General features: G+C 34.0%; 1 protein-coding gene across 1 annotated transcript in view; it reads right to left on the bottom strand.

Annotated features, from left to right (window-relative positions):
• lilli (AF4/FMR2 family member lilliputian) overlaps positions 1-20430 on the bottom strand; it is a 284128-nt gene that overhangs the window by 93148 nt on the left and 170550 nt on the right. The window contains 1 exon segment of the mRNA XM_074183239.1: positions 16819-16924. Coding sequence (XP_074039340.1) covers positions 16819-16924 — 106 coding nt within the window.

Below are 20430 nucleotides of genomic sequence, written 5' to 3'. Positions count from 1 at the left end.
ATATTACCAGTTTTATACTTGTCAAATTATTGCAGTCCTAAAAGGACGCCATTGCAATTATTGCTATTTTGAGTGATTTATTACCACAGGTCTTTTGAAAATGGACAACAAAAAACCAGGCATATAAAAAAATTCCAATAATCTCTTTAACAACTCATTAAGGCGGTATTTGTGAGATATACTGTGTGCGGTCAAACTGGTCGTTATGAGAATATTTTATCAATTTTGTTTGCAAGGATTGAGATACCTACGGTTAGTCGCATTTACGCATGGAAACTTTTGTCTTTCGTTCATTCATCTACTCACAAAAGTTTACCTGTAACCATTTCAATTCATAACCTTATGGCGGTTTTTGCCAAAGTACTTCCCAGATTATTTCTACCTGTTCCCATATCGGTACAAGTGGCCAGAGGATATGACATTAAATAGTTAATTATGGAAAAGTAATAAGGGAAATTTTATGTATGATAAATAAGTCGTTTGTGACCTATCCGCAAGGCATATCTATCTGTCAAAAACCCAAAATCACAACTGTTAGTGATGGGCACAAGTTTTGACCTAAAAATCTTGAACCCCCTAGGAGGATGTTTCATGTGCCGAATTGGAGGTAGACATCTCTAAAAAGGGCTTCTGTTATAAAAATATGGAGCTTGACAGCAATTTGTTACCCGAAAAAATGTAACAGTTGAATAGATTTTATTCAAAAACTTGCCGTGCCGTGTTCAAAAATAAATCTGAGAAACGTTGTCCGCCAACCCTCATATACAGGCTGATTCACGGTGGATGGCACATTAGACGTTTCTGGTGAACCAGACAACGGATCACTTTGAAAATTTAATGGAGGGCATATTCGGACATTCTCTAGCTAACTAAAATATTTTCGACAATGCGGTGTTGCCGCTTCTATTAGAAAGCAGTAGCAACTTTGATTTTTCAAATGGAACACTCTGTTTATAATATTATTTTTGGAATCTCCAACAATTGCCCGACAACTTTTCTTGATATTTCCCTATACCTATCTGTTACCGTTTTCGAAATAAAAATTAATTTCAATTTTTTTCTTCGAAAATCATGACTTCTAAAAATGCCGATATCTTTTAGTTAGAAGTACTATGATATCGAATTTTGGTTTGGAGTTAGGTGATACTTGGACACTTCCCACACGTCAGCCTAATCTCCGTTACTTCAATACAGGGTGGTAAAAAATAAAGTTTTTTCGTTTGCTCGAAAAAGTTGCTGAAATTTGATTATTTTAAATGGAACACCCTGTATATTATTGAAAATTAGGAAAGCTGCTAAAATTTGCTTTCTTTCTATGTATATCATACCTATACCTAACTAGTCAAGTTTCGGACTTATGAACATTTATTTGTGAAAATGTCCCTTCAGAATGGTATTTCCATTCGGTATTTGGTAAGCAGGCCATGATTACTATTTGACAGTAGCGTTGTGACATTCTCCTAATAATATCGACATTTTCGTCACTTCAGAAGTTGCAAATACCTTCAAAACGATGGAACAAAACTATTCAAACGAAGTTCTTATGAATTTGTTTATTATTTTTGGACAGTGTGACAAAATTATCAGCAGAACATGTAGAAAGTTCAATGAAATGTATCCGAATCTACCGCCAATGAACATCAAGAAGTTTATACGAATTCAGAACAATTTCAATGCTTTTGGATCAACTTTAAAAAAGCACCAAGAAACTTGAAATTGGAAATATTGATATGAATAATTATAAAAAAGTAAAACAATCATGTGTACAGTACAGGTGGAGTGCATTACACTTCTTTTTTCATGTATCCCCACAACAAATGTAAAGGACTCAAGTCGGGTGATTATGGAGTTTATTTAATTGCACCCCATCATCATATCCAGGTCCGCAGTATGCAATTATTGCTTTGCTGGAAGATAGGTATATACTCACTCTTTTCCCTTGCTAACCGCTTCCGATAAAGATCTATTAAAGACACATGTAAATAGTTGAGAAAAGTTCGGAACTAACTGAGAAGAACCGACTGATAAGAGCGTTACAATTTTCTTACAGATATAGACATCCAGTCACCAGTTGATGTGAGAAAAGAAAGCAAGAGAGGTTGAAAATTTTACGTCTAGTAATTCTAGCGGAGCAACCACCATCTCTTCAGCAACTTCCAAGGCTGTATTTCAGATGAAACGACCTCGATCTTCCATTGAATGATTTCCCTGATTAATCTCTTTAAAATATCCAGAATTCTTTACTATACTCTTAAAAGGTATTTCAATAGGGTTTCGTGCCAAGATGAATTACTTCCCAATGACCAAATATATTATTTTCCAAGAGAATACCTATTTCTGATAAAGCAATTTGAAAGATCCAAGCGCTGCAGACTTTACATCTAAACAGCACTGTCAAACCCTCCGACATTCATTCACATCAGTACCTAATACCCGAGATAATAATTAACGAACAACAAAGCAAGAATTAATTTCCACTTTGACCATAATACCAAAACGCTGCTCAAACCCATTTATCAAAGCGTGGAGAACCTTCTAAATAAATCAGCTTGTCAGTGGCAGAGTACCCTTTTGGTAAAAGTAAGTAATAACTGTACGGTTAGACGAGCGCTAACCGTGAAATGGTGAATTTTTCCGCGACTGATCCAACTCAATGGTGGATTGTGTATTCTCGAGATGTTACAGCAGTTGCACTGTTTTCAGAATTCATACCGCTTTCCATTGATTGGAGTTGAACGTTCTCCATGCACGCATCTGGTGTCAGGTGTGGGGTTACATTTTTCTATACAAGCAAATTCCAAAAGCGCAATAGTTGACAGACTGGAGGAGAAAAATATTTATCAGACAAACGAAACAAGGATGTTTCATTCAGAATCAATCATCCAGGTATTGAGGGGTTGACAAATCAACGAAACAAGTTGCAGGTGGGATAGACTGATATTTTGTGGAAGGTGAGCTTCTACGACTTCTGGGATATAGTGGATCTAGAGTACCAGGTTTTGCAAACTCCTTAGTCATCCTAGATAATTCAAATATAATAATGTAGCGAGGAGACGAGAGCACCTGCCCCTGAATAGCATAGCAAGATGGAACGAGAAAGTAGGTCTAAACCTGAGACCATCTAAATTAACTATAGTAGTATACACCAAGAGAAACAAGGTAAAGGGACTATAGCCTCCAAGACTACGAAATATATTTTTATTTGTTGGGAGAGGTGAATATCTGGGAATTATATTAGATCCCAGGCTGAAAAGGAACCAACATTTAGAAGAGTGAAGGGCTCACTCCAGCACTTGTTGAACAACTGCTCATACGCCTCAACAAGTTTTGGGCAACCACGAAGAAAGACTGATGGAAACCATCATATGACACCCATTTCAACATAAATTTCACGATTGAAATCACAAGCAAAGAATGGAGGATGAATAGTTATCCGGCAAGCAACTAGCGAAGCCAAATGCTTGCTCCTGTAAAACATTGAACATAAGAAAAACGTTATGACCCTAAGGAAGCTGCAGTGTTTTCCTGAGGTTTAGAAAAAGTGGAAAATCAGACAGCTCCAAAGTACAAAAAAAATTTCAATGTACAGAACAACGATGATAATCGTTATGAAGAATTAATAAGAGATGAAAACTCAATGATAGTCCATGATAGTCAGGGTAATAGTTACAAATGTATTCCACAAATGTATGCGTTCCTAAACAAATACTAAATTATTTTTTATAACGATTTCGCACCAATAAGTAATATTCAATGTGAATTTCTATATATTTTCCACGTTTTCCTTTATTTCAAACAAAAATAGCAGACACTTCAAACAGAGATAATGAAGATTTAGCGTGCCATAAAAACTTTGAAGTAGCAAAGTGATATAGGTAGGTCTCATCAAAGCAATTCTCATCAATTTATTAATGGAACTGAAATAGAAATGATCTAAAAAAATTAAATTACATGGAAGTTGCTCGGACTTGTTTTGATCGCAAATAGAATGAGACACCGTTAGATATCACCACCAAACTCTTTATCAGCATGGTTTTTTGAACAATGATAACGATTTCTTAAAAAAAAAAGTTGAGATATGGAACTAAGTCTAGGAGTATCATTTTCTGTCATTATATACATCACCGAATTTTGATTTATTTCTGTAACAACTCCCGATCGTGGTTATATTTTGTCACTTGATACATAATTTATGTGCCTCAATTGCTTATGGCGTTTTTCCACCCAATATTGTGCTCTGTACTAGTTTGTACTAGTCTTGCTGAAGTATGTCTTATTCTCCCGAACACAATTTAAGGTGTCCATATATTGTTTGCCTCCAAGAAAATTGTATGTATGTCGATGGCCATTTTGACGCAAGAGAAATTAGTGTTTTCATCTGATCTAATTGCTCCATCTAGTTTATTCTGAATCACTATCAAGAGATTATTATAATAATACCAAAGTTTTGTTTATCGTTAAATATGTTTTGCCTTCCTAGCATACATTATCATTCCGTTATCTCAGAGTAAGTATGACTTTTCATATTTGAGTCAATTCAATACTAATTGAACAAATGAAACAACCGTTTTGTTTTTATCGCCGTTGTTTCATTGTCTTCAATTGTTTTTCACCCAACTCTTTTGTATTACTTTCGGCTTTGAGAGGCACGCAGTCCAAATGTGTTTCTGTGTGTTTTGCCGCCACTGACTCGATTTCAGGTTGCGAATCGATAAGCGTAGAGGGAGAATGAAGAGAAAGAGGATTTAGCGAGGCGAACAGCAGTTGACCACGTGCACGTTTACAGGGTTGTTGAATTAGTTCCATAGCCATGATGACAGATTTTGAAATAATGTTGGGAAATATAAATACAACGTATTTCATATTCCCGCAAACAATGAAAGTTTAGTATAAAATGAACATACTTTGATTTATAAGTTTGAAATTCGCACCGAAACACTTCAAAGTGGCATAGCGTCGCTTGTGACGTCACGTTCGAGTAGACGTTCGTAAACATTAGGAGCTCTTCCATGAATTTGGTGATAACTATTACTGAGTATGAATTTAAAAGTGTATCGGTGGTGTGCTGTCCCACAGTTTACTAATACAACAATAAAAAATAATTGTGTTCATTCTATACATGAAATAAGTGGCATGACGAGTTTCAACGGGAATATTGCCCAGTACTCAACTTAATTTTTATGAATATCACTTTGATGTAACTATTTACCTATGCTCGTAGATCAAACCAGTATTATTTTTGTCGAGGATCAAATTCAATAATAAAAAACTTTTTTGAGGTTAGGTTTCATTTCTCGTATTCTTGACTATTGTTATGGTACTTTTTAGTGTGCACTTCACGTTTAACCTGTTCGTAACTTATTGCATCATCGCCATAAGACACCCTGGATGACCTCAAAGATATAAATCAATGTATAAGTGTGTGGTACAAGTATCTTTCAGAAGAAAAAAACTATTTCCCCGGCTAATACCACGCTGGACATTGAATTATGTCCGATTGACATTTATGAAAGATACATCACTTGAAACCGTTCACAGATTTTCAGATATATCAAAAGGGTCAAAATTCTATCACCTCATAAGAACACAAAACTCTTGAAGTCGCCATGAAGCATCGGGCCGTCTGCATATAGTCTTATAATGCAAAGATAGAGAAGGCACATGAAGGGAATACACAAAAAACAAAATATACGACTTATGGGAGAGAGAAGGAAGGACAAAATATTTGTGACAACCAAAATTGATCAAAATTACGTTTTCTTCTCAGAAGTAGAGGTACAGAAAAGTTCAGAAATAACCCTTGAGTATGTGTCGTTCGATGACAAACCGAATTAAATTTTAAAATCAAAATTCGTTTAAGAGATGATAAATAATAGAAAATCCAAACTGGGAAAATGTAATTTCTATTGAAATTGAAAACAGAGAAAGTGATGAGTCTTTCGCTAAAGCTACCTCATAACCGAGACATAATTCTAAACTTGAAGTAAAAAAAGCATTTCTTTAATTTTTTTGAATTTGACCAAGTGCCGTAATATCACTGAAAACAAATTCAGATGAAAGACGTCAGAATTTATTGAAGTATGGTGGAAACCATGAGATTCTGACTAAATTTTGTCTGTTTGGTAGAATTCGAGTTTCGAGTTTGTTTTCAAAACCAAAACAAGTTTTTTGTTTTTATTTTTGAAAACGAAACTAGTCGCAAGCGTGTCCGTTTGATGAAAACCCGCCTTACTAAATTGACGTATAAATCATGTGACCTGGTAATTGAAACACGACTTTCTCCGTATTCTGAGGGGCATAAATATATTTCCCTCAATTCAAATCCCTCAAACGATAAATTCAGAACTTCAATTTTCGATTCGGTAACTCGTGAAACTTCCAACGCCAATATTACGTTATCGAAGTGTCAAGATCTAAGACGCACTTAATCTCAAAAGAGATTGTCGCGTTTCATCTTGTACGTTGTACATCCGGAAGCGCCCAGCAGGTAATTCGACTAGAATATTCACCCCCGAGCAGTTCTTTAAAGTTTCAAAGCTGGGAATATATCTCAAGGATGCGAAAGCCGAAGGGTGCCTTCCGGACGAATATACAAATATCAAACCAAAATACTTGATGAAATATCAAGGTATCGAACAACGACAGGTTCGGAGTCGAAAGATTTTTCAAAAATAGTGTGCATGTCAGAACTACTTCGACGTTTATTTGTCCCCTTTGAAGGGTACAAAACAGAAATCTATGAATGAATAAATATTTCTTGAGAAAAATGAAAATTTACTCATATGCATGTACTTTAAATTGTTTCAAACGTATTCAATACGTTAGTTATGGATTTTCATCCAGTATCGGACAATTCAATCAAATAAATTGTTTCTATTCACCGGTTGCCATCTCATAAAAACACCATATTTCCAGAAGAAAAGAGACAAAGGAAGGAAAAAGTAGATGAGATCGCATAAAAGCCGAATAAGTCTCAAGTGTTTCGAGTCATACTTAGCAGATCCCACCTAGATGGTCAAAACCACTTCATACTCAAATGAAGGTAAAAATTACTTGCGGCGTCCCACAAGGTTCGGTTCTGGGCCCACTTTTATTATTAATTTACATTAATGACCTATCGTCTATTAACATCCAAGGATTATTTACTTTTCTTCATTATGATTTCCTATCACGTAGTAACAACGGTTACATCTATCAATTTATTATTTACTTTATTTGCTGATACCACAATTTTATGGCATGCCCCTAAAAACCATACGTTGTATGAAGTTATTGAGAGTGAAATCACGGAAGTGAAAGATTGGTTTGACTCAAATCTCTATCTAATATCTAAATAATATTCAAATTGACAACGTACCAACTTCTAAATTCCTTGGCTTGCTCATTGACAATAATTCAAAATTCAACAAACATGTAGATAGTTTGAAATCCAAGCTCCCCTCTGGATGTTATGAAATACGAGTACCTGCATTAGAGCTCGGATCTGCAGTAGCTAGAAGGGTTTATCATTCCCTTTTTGAATCCCATCTTCGTTATGGTATCTGCTTTTGGGATGTGTGGAATACTGATATAAAAACGTGCAATACGATGCATATGCAAAGCCAAGCCTAGGCCCCTTTTTGCCTCTGACAGAATCCTAACTGTGGTCTTCTCATTTATATATGAGACAATCTGCCTTCTCTTTGAGAATAGGAACTTAACAACACGCCCGAGGAAGCCATTGTATGGCGAAACACGTATTACGTTTTTTAAAACTGTCTAGTGAAAATCACACAATAAAGTGTTTTTAGAATACGTTTTTTAACAACTTCGACGAGCCAATTTTAAACTATCATTTCAACTTTTTTCTTTAAAAAATTATTTAAATACTTAAAAAAGAGGAATGCAATAATGCATTCAACATTTAAAGGGATTCGTTTCTATTAAACCATTTGGCAACATCGGTTATAGCTAATAAAGGACAATGAATCTGTTACCTGCATGAGACAAACAAAGATGACATATTTCAGAGGCGTGCTCTTCTGTTTACTTATGTTCCGAGTCATTCTGTGACATACGACATTTTGTGCACATAACCTATCTTCTTCTATATAAATAAATAACAAAACAACTGTTTTTTATGTGGCTTGTGGAGGTGGTATTGAACTATAATTTATATTTTGCCTTAATTGTTGATTTATGAAGATAATTTTCCTTTTTTAAAGTAGAATATCTAGGTACGTATAAATTATTTCAACTTAATATAGGCGCTGTTGCCAATATGTGAATTAGAAACAAATCCCTTTAAAAATTAAAACCCAACATTTGAAACATCAATTTGAATACTTTTCGAAGTGAATTTGAAAAACTCATGAATTAAACTCAACTTTATTTTGTTCAAACTTGCATTTGCTGTAATAACCCAAATTGAGGAACATTCCCCATTCTACAATGATAATTTTGAGTATGACTAACTGTAATATCTACGGTATTTTATTAATTTGATTCAATATAGTTTGAATTGATTTATTTAATTTTATTGACCATGTTCTTATATCCCGAACGCTTGTTTAAGGTTATTGTTATTTACATGTCTCTTTTCAATTCATGTAATTTCATTTATATGTTATTTATATTTCGCACAAAGCTTTGTCAATAAGAATCTATCCTTGGGACAATAAAGTATATTTCGAATTGGAATTGAATTTTTAGAACCCACAGTTTGAAGGTGCAGATTTGAATTAACATAAAAATTAATTTTGTTTTCATAAACAACATATTGACCTATCAGTAATAAATATTCAATTGTGGAAAGAAATACAAGAGCCGAGTTTTCTCAAAACTTTGTATATTTATAATTGGGTCAATTGTACAATCCGGGCCGGTCCGATTCTGAACACCGGTAACTCGAAAGTGTACCATCGAAATCCCTGCCTCTTCTAAACGTGTTTCAACAAACCCCTTGACGGATTTATAGATTTATTATACGTTCAGCTTTCCAACCTTAACATGTGCGAGCCCGAAGTGACTACGAAAATTAATCATGATTTATTTATGAGTCTTCGGTTCGTTTTACGCGTGAAAAGTGGATTGCTGGAAACACCGTCGGAATTATTGCGAAAGAAAATATTGGTTCATGGAGAAAAGCATTAACCTTGTCAGACGCAGCGATATCAGAATTCTCGCAAGTTATTTTCTTGTTGATGAAATATAACAGAAAAATCCATTCAACTGGATATAAGATCATTTTAGACGATTGAATGTGAATAAATGTGAAGTTGGTACCGTTGGTTCCGAAATGAAGCTGCTACAGGCAGATCCAAAACAACTGACTCACTGAACTGACACTGAGAAATACACGGGATTAAAGAAATCCCCGATAATGGTACCAATAAGTAAATAATTTTTTGGAATAAAAAAAATAACGTCACTGACAGAACACCAAAGACCACTTTTCAGCAGGGTACCAGATATGAGGGTGATCCCAGAAGTACCAGACCCAACAATGAAGATACAAACATTCTGAAAACGAATGTATTTATTTTGAAACATACTCTCCTTGCAGCTCTTCATACTTTTCCTAGCGACTTTCAATAATTTCGATTCCGCTTATAAATAGCTCGAGTCTTGCTCGAAGCAATGCTGTCACCCTCTAGTTTTTTCACACATATTTTGGTCATTTGAAGATCGCAATTTCTCAAGTTCGCCTCCTCTTCGGGAGACTTTCTGTTTTTTTTCACGTACATGGCCCCCTTCGCGTAGGTATCCAAACCACTCCGGCCTTGATGCCGGCGTGAATACGTAGGGGCCTCACTTTACATCAGACAAGTGTCTTGATCCGAAACTTCGTAGTCCACCACTGATGATGATACTGTTTCGTGTGAGTTAAATCTAACTCTTTCATAAATTTCATTGAGTAGCATTCCTGAGAATTATCTCTGTTCATGGCTTTTCAGGCTTTGGCTAAATCTTGGTGACACTAGCCTTGAGGTTACACGTTATCTGTTCAAGGCTAATAAGGCTTGTCTGCTATCAGTGCAGATTGTTATGTTTTGCCAGAAATTCTTTTTCTGGTTATTTCTTTCGTGGCGATTGAGATACCATCCAGTTCTCTTTGAGCCACGCAAGTATTTTTTTCTATTCCCCACTTAATCCTTAGGCTTAGTGAGCTGAGCCTTTTCAATTCACTCAAAATAAACTCAAGAAACAGGCTGAACACACTGTCCACTAGCGTCCCTGAAAACAATCCATGTTCTATTTTTTCAGCTTTTCTGTTCGTGAGAAACAAGTGATAACTTCACTATCAGCCTCTAATCTGATGTTTTGTCGATCGCTAAATTATCAGTCACTACTGATCATCATTCAATCATCATTCGCCATTCGACTCACTTTCTAGAAATTATATCAATCAACCAGCCTGGAAAACATATTGGAAAATGAGCAGTAGAGAGAGGGAGCAAATGAATTAGAACAGCGAGTCGAACAGCCGGAATCCAAATTATATTCGCCGGAAAATTAGGCTCTTCCAGCGAACCTCATGAAATATAAACGGGAAAATCGTCGACTGTATGAATTCAGTTCTAGATATAAAGCGCTTCGAAGAATCGAGGACAATTAATATTTGAAAGTCGACCGGAATTCGGGAGATTTATAGAGAAGTTTGTGACTTCTCAAGAATTCAATAACTTCTATTCTTCGGGGTTTCGTGAAAAGAACTTGGATAAAAAGTTGATATAAATTGAAGACCTGAAGAGGTAACTCCTAAAAATTATCTGCTTAATAGCTCTATCAAAATTTGGAGATAGTTTCAACTTGATATAATTATCAGTGCTCATTTATAAGTGTCAGAGGTATCAACTGTATTGATCTAGAGATATCAGCGAAGAAATCAGTATTTGAAAATTTCAGGCACTAAGACGTAATTCCCGAAGGAAATGTTGCCGATTTTGATGAAAAAAAGAATTTAAAAAAGAAGAGCAGTTATGTTTCAGTCAACGAATGATCAAAAGTGTTTTGCAGACTAAAGTTGAGTCAAAAATTATGGGATTTACCTTCACCGTTGTCATTCCTATTTTTGGAGTTGGGGTACTCACTTGCTCTCAGAAGATCAGTTTACAGATGGTTATTCTCAGCAGAACTCTTTAAATCAGGGTTTTTGAGTATAAATATTTACTAATTATGCGAAGCACAGATAATTGTCTCATAGGAATAAATTTTCGAGTTGAAGTGCTTATAATGTATCCTATGTGGACATCTGCTCCTGTCATTAATCATCAATACACTTGTCATTATGGGAGATTACACTTAAAGGGCGATTACAATTTTCCTGTGTGTCCATAACGTTCTATTATATTTGTCTTATATGTTTTGTTGTATAGGCAATTATCCCTGTTCTTTATGAACCGTTACAGTTTCCCTTGTGGAGGTTAATTTTTTTTTGTGATCCTGCCTTCATGGGCCTTTACAATTATCGGTGAGGGAGTTTACACCTGGTCATGTACAATTACAATTGTGCTGTGTGGGTTATTTCCTCTGTCCTATATTGACTATTACATCTTAGAGTTGGACCGATTACATTTGTTATTAAAGGACCATTGCAATTGCCTATGTATGCATATTGTCCTTTAGAGGACATTACAATTGTCCCATGTGTCCGATTGCTTCTGACCTGTATACTTGCATGCCCTTTAGGGGCGATTAAATATGTTCTGTGGGTGATTACAAGGGTCTTTCATTAAGCTTGCCTGTGAGATTAATGGTCATTTTCAATAGTCGTCTGTGTACAATTCCACCTGTCTTGTGTTAGCAGTTGAAGGTGTATTTTATGATTTTAATGTGGAGACAGTTAACTCAATAAAGGCAGGTGTAGATGACGTATTTCATCACTGTGAACAGTTCCTTTGCTCCATTAAACAGACTGTTGGTGATGTATGTATTGAGTTGACCTATTTTTGGGAAGTCAAATAAACTGTCCACTTTGAAAAAGAAATACCTCCAGTCCTCATATATATAAGGTTTCCCCTCTATTGTGTATAACTGATTTTACTTGAAATATGAATTCTAAATTACTTTCTATAATGTTATTTCCATTGCCGAATATTGTTCACATAATTTATTGAGAAATACCCTGATTCTACGTCGTTCATGATAAATAATTCTATGCAAGACTATGTTCATGTCTGTATTAAAAATTGAAGCGACGTTTCACAACTGTCATTGTTCTCGAAAGTCGATTTGCTATTCACAATCGTATAAATGAATCATTCACAAGAACCGCCTGGGTTTTTGCGTTTCATCGATGAGACATAAATTAGAATATTCCCATCAATTAATAAAACTATGAATGATTAATTCGGAGGTATTCAGTAAATTTAATGGAGTTTTGGGAAAGTTTCATTAATAATATTACATCTTTATTGCCCAACAGAAAAAATAATTATAGTACAATTCACATTCAAAGTAATATAGTTATACAGTTCTTTCAGAAAGTGCAAAAGTATGCTCCTCTCACTTGTTTTGTAACCCCCATTCTTTCAGTTCGAAACAAGTACTTGGCATTCCAACTTAAAAAATTCAAATGCCTCACTTTAAGATTCATAGACTATTTCATATTCTACTCACTAAAAGATTAATTAATTTGAATCGAGAACACAGTGTTTTAACAATAAAGTAAAAAAGCTAACCTTAATCTAAAATACATTTCAGTTGTACCATAACTGCGATCTGTATAGACGTGCACCGGGTCGACATTCAACCATACACTGCTTCAAATCTAATGAGATATTTTTGAAACGCTTGACATAGGAGTGTTGAAGCGTGAAATCGTAATCTGCGTCGGTATCAGTCATAGCCGAAAAAAAATCAACAAACTCTATCTATTACTGCCCATTAATTATTATAGTTTCCAGCATGGAAAATATTATCATAAGTATTATCATTTATCATATTGGAGTCTGAAATTCATTAAGTTATAATTGTGAGAAAAATAATTTCGGGTGAAATCTCAAGAAAAGGCTAAAATTCATAATTTGGTTATTACCTTGCTTTAGCCAGCAAAAATGTCATGAAGATTTTTCAGTTTTATTCGTTAACTAATCAATTCTTGGAGTATTTGAACTCAGTTAGTTCTCACCATATGAATATATTTATGAATGTTTGTGGAGTTAACAAAGTTAACAATGACCCAAAGGTGATAATTTATTTGAGACCTTATTTGTATAGACTACCACTTGTATGGACTACCCAAAATCCACAAGAAGGACGTTCCGCTTAGACCGATCATCAGCTCCAGAGATTCGGCTACTCAAAACTTGTCTAGAATGATCCAGAGGCTTATGAAATAGGTAATACAAAAATCGTTTCTTGTGACAAAGAAAATGTACTTTGGAGTTTTCAAATTCAATTACAATAAAAGCTCTTCGAGAAATATTTGAAAAAAACAGATGGCCGACTTTTGAAGTCAATTTTTATGTGTCGGAACTATTACTATTTGACTAATGTACCATCTCATGAATTTTGTATTCTATAATCAAACGAAACACAATAATCTGATACGAACTGATCCAATAAAGCTTTTCAGCTTCGGAAGAGACATAAAAAAGGGTTGAAAGTATTCAAAATTAAAGAATAGCTAACCCTATGAGTGAAAATCAACCACACCAAAAGTACACTAACCCATTAAGTCAGGAGCTAATTGACTTAACCACCTAATCACTAGCAACTACTTCTACAAAACTATCAAGAGACTGATCCACCTGACAGTGGAATCAGCAAATTCAAGTATAAAATAAATCGTCAGTTCGTTCTTGTAAACATTGTCTTAGGGCAACAAACACTTCATTGTGCTTCTCCTGTATTTCAACTTCGCCACTTCCACTACCAAGCGAGGGTGACAAGCAAATATAACTTTCCAACTAACAAGTTATATAAAGAAAATCATCTGAAATATGAATTTCTTCAGGTTCTATTCAGCTGAATAAAAATTCAAACTAATGACTCTTTCAAAGGGGGTATAAATCTGGTAACCGTGGAGGCCACTCACAACTGCTCTCTTCCGAATCCAGAACGGGTGTCATCAGTGTAATGACGTTGTTCGTTAGTATTTAGACAGCTCTGGATTTTTGGTGTATCTATCGGCTCATTTTTCAACATTAATTCAAACAGCTATTATTCAAATGATGTCCTCATAACGCAAAAAAGTACAAATATAAACTTTTATAGAGTCCCCGCTGACGTGGATATCGGGCAATAGAAAGCAACTTGATGAACTAGTCACGTACAAACAGGAGAAAGAAAAAATAAAATGAAGAAAATTAATTACCTACACGGTTATTTTCTTAGCAAAATGAGTGAAACCGAGTGAAAAGCAGGTGCGACCGGTGCGATAGTTTTTTCTCTGCCAATGATTACTGGAGGCTTATTATTAGCACTAATATAATTATGGCTAGTTATGAAATTGCAAAACCGACATAAAACGGGCAGGAAACATGTGAAATGAAGACAAGTTAGTCTGCATCTTCACACAGATGGCTGTGTATTTATGTCAGGTATATCTACAAGAAATCGTCTGAGATATGATGGTTGTTTTTCACGACATCTGAAACTCTTTTCGTGAGTAACATTTTGTTAGAAAAAATATACAATTAAGTTATTTCATTATCAACACGGCCGAATATAACATTCACTACGAAAAAGTTACTGTGATAGCGAAATATGTCGTGATATATTTTTTGAGAATGAAGTTTGTGAAGAACAAGTTATTAGGTGTTGTTTGTGAAATTGAAAAAAGACATTACGAGAAAAAGATACAGATATATAGCGATTATAATTTTAACGGTTCTCTGATATTATACAATACGAAACTGTTAAAAAAATGAAGTGGATTTTTAAATTTCGGGAATTTTTGCAAGTTCAGTTCTTTTTTTCGTCAATTTTGTCAGGATTATCGACAACGAAGAGAAATCGTATAGACATATTTATCGACAATATCTCGGATTGACAACTTCCATTTTTTATTTAGGTGATCAAGTATTACTATAATTGTAATGAGAAAATAAAGAGAGAGTAACTGTTGCCGACAGTGAAGATGAATTGGTGCTTCACTTTCTCTCGAATTGAGATCTTATCATAGGGCTTTTCATCATAAGACGAGCGCAAGCGTAGCTGTCATATTGAAATGGCGGTAATTCAAAACATTCGTACTGTTTTAATCAACAATGGCTGGGCAAGGAATATTATCTCTACAAACAAATGAATTATTGGAAAAAACCATTGATGGTACTTCACTTGTTTATAATTCAGTTGAGGCTCATAATGGGGAATGTTCCTCCTGACGAAAATCAAGTAGTTTTCATAAAAGAGCTCTAAAACAACGCATTTTAAACTTACCATTTCAACCTTTTTCTTTAAAAAATTATTTAAATACTTTAAAAAGAATAATGAAATAATGCATTCAACATTTAAAGGGATTCGTTTCTATTTCACCATTTGGCAACATCGGTTATAGCTAATAAAGGACAATGAATCTGTTACCTGTATGAGACAAACAAAGATGACATATTTTAGAGGCGTGCTGTTCTGTTTACTTATGTTCCAAGTTCCGAGACATTCTGTGACATATGACATTTTGTGCATCTAACCTATCTTCCTCTATATAAATAAATAACAAAACAACTGTTGTTTATGTGGCTTCTGGAGATGGTATTGAACTATAATTCATATTTTGCCTTATTTGTTGATTGATAAAGATAATTTTTCTTTTTTTAGAAGTACGTGTAAGTTATTTCAACTTATATAGGCGCTGTTGCCAATATGTGAATTAGAAACAAATCCGTTTAAAAATTAAAACCCAAAATTTGAAAAACTCACGAATTAAACTCAACTTTATTTTGTTCAAACTTGCATTTGCTGTAATAACCCAAATTGAAGAACATTCCCCATTGTAATGAGGAAATAAAGAGAGAGCATCTGTTGCCGAAAGTGAAGATAAATTGGTGCTTCACTTTCTCTTCTCGGTATTTATTTCACTGGATCAAGTACAAAACATTTTAATCGGAGGTAACCTATTGTAAGATATATTTTGAAGGAATTATGAAATAATTTACTCTGCATTCATCTTCGCACAATTCATACAACTTTTAAAGAGTGTACAGTGTGATCAAACTCAAGTCGACACTGTTGCTAACTTCTTTATTATTGAAGATACGAAAAACAATAATTAAACATCGCGTTTAAGGTTTATTTGAAAAAATTATTTTGTCATAAATTTTTGTAACCACTGTAATAAAAAATCAGTTATTACGATACAGATTCGTATTTGAAACAAAGCAGATGAAGAAATATAATGAACGAAACGTTGCGTTGCAAATTTGTTTATACCAGATTATAACAAGTATGGAACACTATTAAAAGTTAGTCTGTCTTTTTTCATATCATTCGAGATGAAGGCGGTGGAGTCAGAAAAACGAAATTTGACAAGTCTAGTTTTTGACGAATATTTCAAAAACAACCACTGATTTCTCGATCGGGAAAAGATTATTCAAGTTCCCCAAAATAGAAAACATTGTCCAATTTACCGTTTTCGAGATAGCAATAATATGGTCAACAGAAAAAGACTGCCCGTCTTTCGAAAAATCGGTATATCTGTACTGCATGATTACAATTTCAATTTTTTTAGCTAAATTTCATCATTCTAGACAATCAAGACAATGGAGCTTATCTAATCTCCCAGTATATTATTAATAAATAACCAGGTATTCGATAAAGGTATATATTTTTCTCTGTTGGCATATTATCTGACTATGCAATCTGAATCAATATTAATTGTGAAGTATGACTTACTCTGATTGGTTCTTGAAACAGGGGGGGATTTTCTTGTTCAGCTACTTGTGAAGACATCTGGATACGCGCCTGCCGTTCCCGTTCACGGAGGCGGTCTCTTTCCACGCTGAAAAACAAATCAAGTTGAAAACATTTCATACCAGTCACTACGAAAAAATTAAACTTGAAAATTTAAAGTGCAGAGATATTTTCAACTGTCTCTGTACATTTTAGACAATTGCCATATCTATTTATAACTGTCAGTGGCAGATTTTTGTGTTTTTTACTCATTTGTACACTCGTTTGTGGCAAGTAAGCACACCAGTCCCACATTTCTCAAGGAAAAATCAGTAGGGAGAGGGGCGCAAGCTACAGAATAGATTTTTTATGTTGAATGAAAGACTACATATGACTGCTATATTGAGGTGAGGATTGCAAGAGCTTTTTTTTGGCATTGATTTTAACCAAAAAGGCTATTTCTACTTTAGAAAAAAGTTAATTTTTGAGAAAATCATCGAGATTAATTTTTTTCCATAGATTAGTACCTATGGGCCATATAAGTACACGAAACTAGAAGCATGTTTTTACACTTTTTTGAGGAGCTTGTGAGCATGTAAAAATTCATGATTTATGGTTTAAATTCTTTGTTGCTTCATCAACCTTTTACTTTTTCTCCACCCTCTATTTTTTCCACAGTATATCTAGACAAGGCATTTAAAAAAATGAAAAATTTTACAAAAAACAGTTTTCCCTTTCAAAAAAAAACGTCAAATGATAAATTATCAAATTACACTTACACTTTCCCAATAAATCGAAGAGAAATATATTTAAGAAAAATGTACTTTTTGGTAAAAAATCATGTTTATGTACCACAGCATATAAAAAAATGCTCAAATGTGAAGATAAGATTAAGGACTGATGTACCACAACACCCTGAATAGTGAAAACGGTTAAAAGAGATAAAATGATTGATGAAGGTAAAGTTGTCAACAAAGTCTTTTCAATAAGAGCTTCGAAACTTCATTATTTCCTTCCATTCGCCTTCATCGGAAAATCGGATATTCAGATGAACTGGAAATTCCTCGATACGCCAAAGTCAACACATAATTCTAAAATTAGAATAATAAGTTTGCTGTGGTTTGGAATGAGTGAGTAATGCAGTCATTTAGATTCATTTACAACGAAGTAGAATGGCTGATTACCGAATCTCCCATCTTTGTAACAACCATAATTTTTTGTTGACTGATTTAACCGGAGTTCGCGACTCCAAACCGGATGGTCCAACAAAAATATATCTTTTTAATCCAACAGAACTGTCAATACACATTTTTATATTTTCTACAGGAATCTTTTGCGAATATTTTCATCGCTGGCACTGCCACCCTTGCGATGAAATGATACTCAACCCTTAAACGGAATTTCAAGGTTTCCTACTGTTCAAACGGTAGATATCGGAAAAACCGTAATGAAAATCTCACGAAAACACAAAACTTTACGCTAATTTTATATTTTTTTGTTGTGGAGTTGGCATGATTTTTATTACGAATTGCCTTACTAGCTTTTCGGAATCTGATGGATGCAAAAAAAAATTATGTAGTTTTTGTTTTATCTCCCACTAAACGCATAAGTGAGAGTTATTCATATTCCATTCATCCAGATTAAGTACTCGTAATATTTAGACCGTAAATATTTCGGATTTCGTGCGTACGAGTTCAAATAATTGCACTTTATAATGAAAACGATAGGTGCGCTAATATTACAGCATAGTCGTTTACTGGCCAGAATTAGTTAATAATAATAATAAATATCAAAACCGTATCAAAGTACATGCTCGCTATTAAGTTACGGGTCATCTGATACAAATGCATACATGCCTTTGAAGAAACATCTGCAAAATTTTCTCAGCGAGGAATCTCGCATAAATGCCTATGGGGTTTGTACAGAAATACTGTTTCTCGGTGCACGTTTCACTAAGTTTTCATCGTCAGATTACTAAGACTTCGGGTGTGTTTAAACGTCCGTCGTGGTACTGGTCAGAGAAGTAGTCATTTTTCGGCAGATATTTGCTATGTCTAACTGTATAGGAATGTTAGGAGGGGTGAATATTTCAAATCTCCATACCAGAAAAAAAATTAAGTGTCTATAAGATGCGACAAATCAATAGAAACTACAGATTAGGAAGAAAATTAATGATTTTCATTTCTGGGCCTGATTTTGACCGTGATTTGTCATAGATAATCAAAAATGAACACACTTTTTTGGTGGAAGTTCTTTCAAAGTGGTTGAAGATTTATTTTTTTATATTGACATAATGAATAATCGGGAAAATATGGTTTTGATGTAGACAACACAATGTGTTTATTCATTTTTTAAATAATTTATCTTGATACACTGGGCACCTAAAATGCCTGTATAATGTTTGAGAACTCATGATAAAACTATTTTTGCTAAATCAATTTTCGAGAAACACAGTTTTATTGTTGCGACAAAAAAGGAGAGATATTTTGAAAGGTTTTTCGACTCGAAACCCCTTTCAAAAAAATCAACTGTTTTTGGAATTACAACTGAACGATAGCATTAATTTCAGGTAGTGATTATTTGTCAAATTTCATGAAAAAAGTTCATATCAACGTGTGTCCTAACTTGATTCGTTTCTTAATAACGGAGTGTCAAAGTTTCACTAAATATATTGTTCTTCTATCAATAACTCAAAAGTCTTTCCGCCGATTTCAATGAAACTAAGTGTCTTTGTTAGCAATAACAAGTGGCTTCTTTTCATAAACTTGGATTACGAATAATTCCAGTGGCGTCACAGAGGGTTAGCTGATTGATATTTATGATAAGAATGATTTTGTACATAAGTAACTGTTTTCATACAAGTTTAATATTTTTATCAGATTAAAGAAATTAAAAAAAGTTTGAACACCAGCTTTTATACATATGTTTCAAATTGAAAAAATATTTCTTTTTTTATTTTCATTTTTAAACATTATAGAATAGAACTAAAAATAGAACATATAAGTATTACTTTTGATTTGATTACCTGTCAATGCAGCAAAAGTGGAATAACTCATCACACAAGTTTAGCTATATCAAATAAAATTAAATTCAGCAAAAACAGTGGCGTTCAATGATTTTTACCATAAATTCAATCAAATAACCTGGAATTGAAATTCTGAATCTCGGAAACGAAGTGAGTTAAGACACACGTTTGTATGAAGTTTTTTTTATAAAATGATGACTAGTAATCACAACCTGAAATTAATGACATCATTTGAGAGACACCCTGTATATTTTATCGACGACATTGTATTTTTACACAAACAACGCAAGCAAGATACAGTTATGTTTCTCAATAGCAGTTTAACAAAAGTGAGGATCAAGTACCACCTAGAATAATTTTAAATTCATTAGTTTCGACTTACCCAACAACCTTCAATTAGTCTATCTCTCAAATAAACATGTTAATGACCTGGATAAAGGTTAAGGCAGATAAATATTTTGATGTTCTGTTTATTCTTGTAACTTCTCGAATCACTGAAGTGTAACAAAATGCATATTTATATAAGTATGATTAATACAGGAACATAATCCACAATGAAAAGTTTTCTCTTTGGAGGCCTTTGAGGTGAG

This window comes from Leptinotarsa decemlineata, unplaced genomic scaffold (genome assembly GCF_025532065.1).
Source record: "Leptinotarsa decemlineata unplaced genomic scaffold, Ldec_3_MD MMD2_tig00026336_RagTag_RagTag, whole genome shotgun sequence".
NCBI lineage: Eukaryota > Metazoa > Arthropoda > Insecta > Coleoptera > Chrysomelidae > Leptinotarsa > Leptinotarsa decemlineata.
Note: the sequence above shows the minus strand (reverse complement) of the source record. Positions and strands in the feature narration are given on the sequence as shown.